Source organism: Opisthorchis viverrini (genome assembly GCF_000715545.1).
Source record: "Opisthorchis viverrini unplaced genomic scaffold scaffold50391, whole genome shotgun sequence".
NCBI classification, from domain to species: Eukaryota; Metazoa; Platyhelminthes; class Trematoda; order Opisthorchiida; family Opisthorchiidae; genus Opisthorchis; species Opisthorchis viverrini.
In genome coordinates this window covers 1-201 of record NW_008793426.1, presented here as the reverse complement: position 1 = coordinate 201, position 201 = coordinate 1, and the positions used below count along the sequence as shown (strand labels likewise).

The window sequence follows — 201 nt, the reverse complement described above, 5'->3', positions numbered from 1 at the left end:
GAGGAAACGATGAGTCTAACATTCGGTGCGCTCAAACCGGAAACGGATCCCGGGTCACATGACGGTTTCAAATTTCGTCCAATCCGCATCCGGAAGCGCACAAATCAGGAAAAACGTACAGCCGACGCTGCCGCAGCAGCAGCAACAGGCCCAGTAGTATTCCGGTCACTGATTGGTCCATTGCTAACCACGTGACACCTA

General features: G+C 53.2%; 1 protein-coding gene across 1 annotated transcript; it reads left to right on the top strand.

The window, feature by feature from the left end:
- Positions 1-9: 9 nt before the first annotated feature.
- T265_12413 (hypothetical protein) lies at positions 10-195 on the top strand (the record flags this gene model as incomplete). Its single annotated transcript, XM_009180013.1, has 1 exon — positions 10-195. The coding sequence occupies one exon, from the start codon at positions 10-12 to the stop codon at positions 193-195; it is 186 nt and encodes a 61-aa protein (XP_009178277.1).
- Between the last annotated feature and the right edge of the window lie 6 nt (positions 196-201).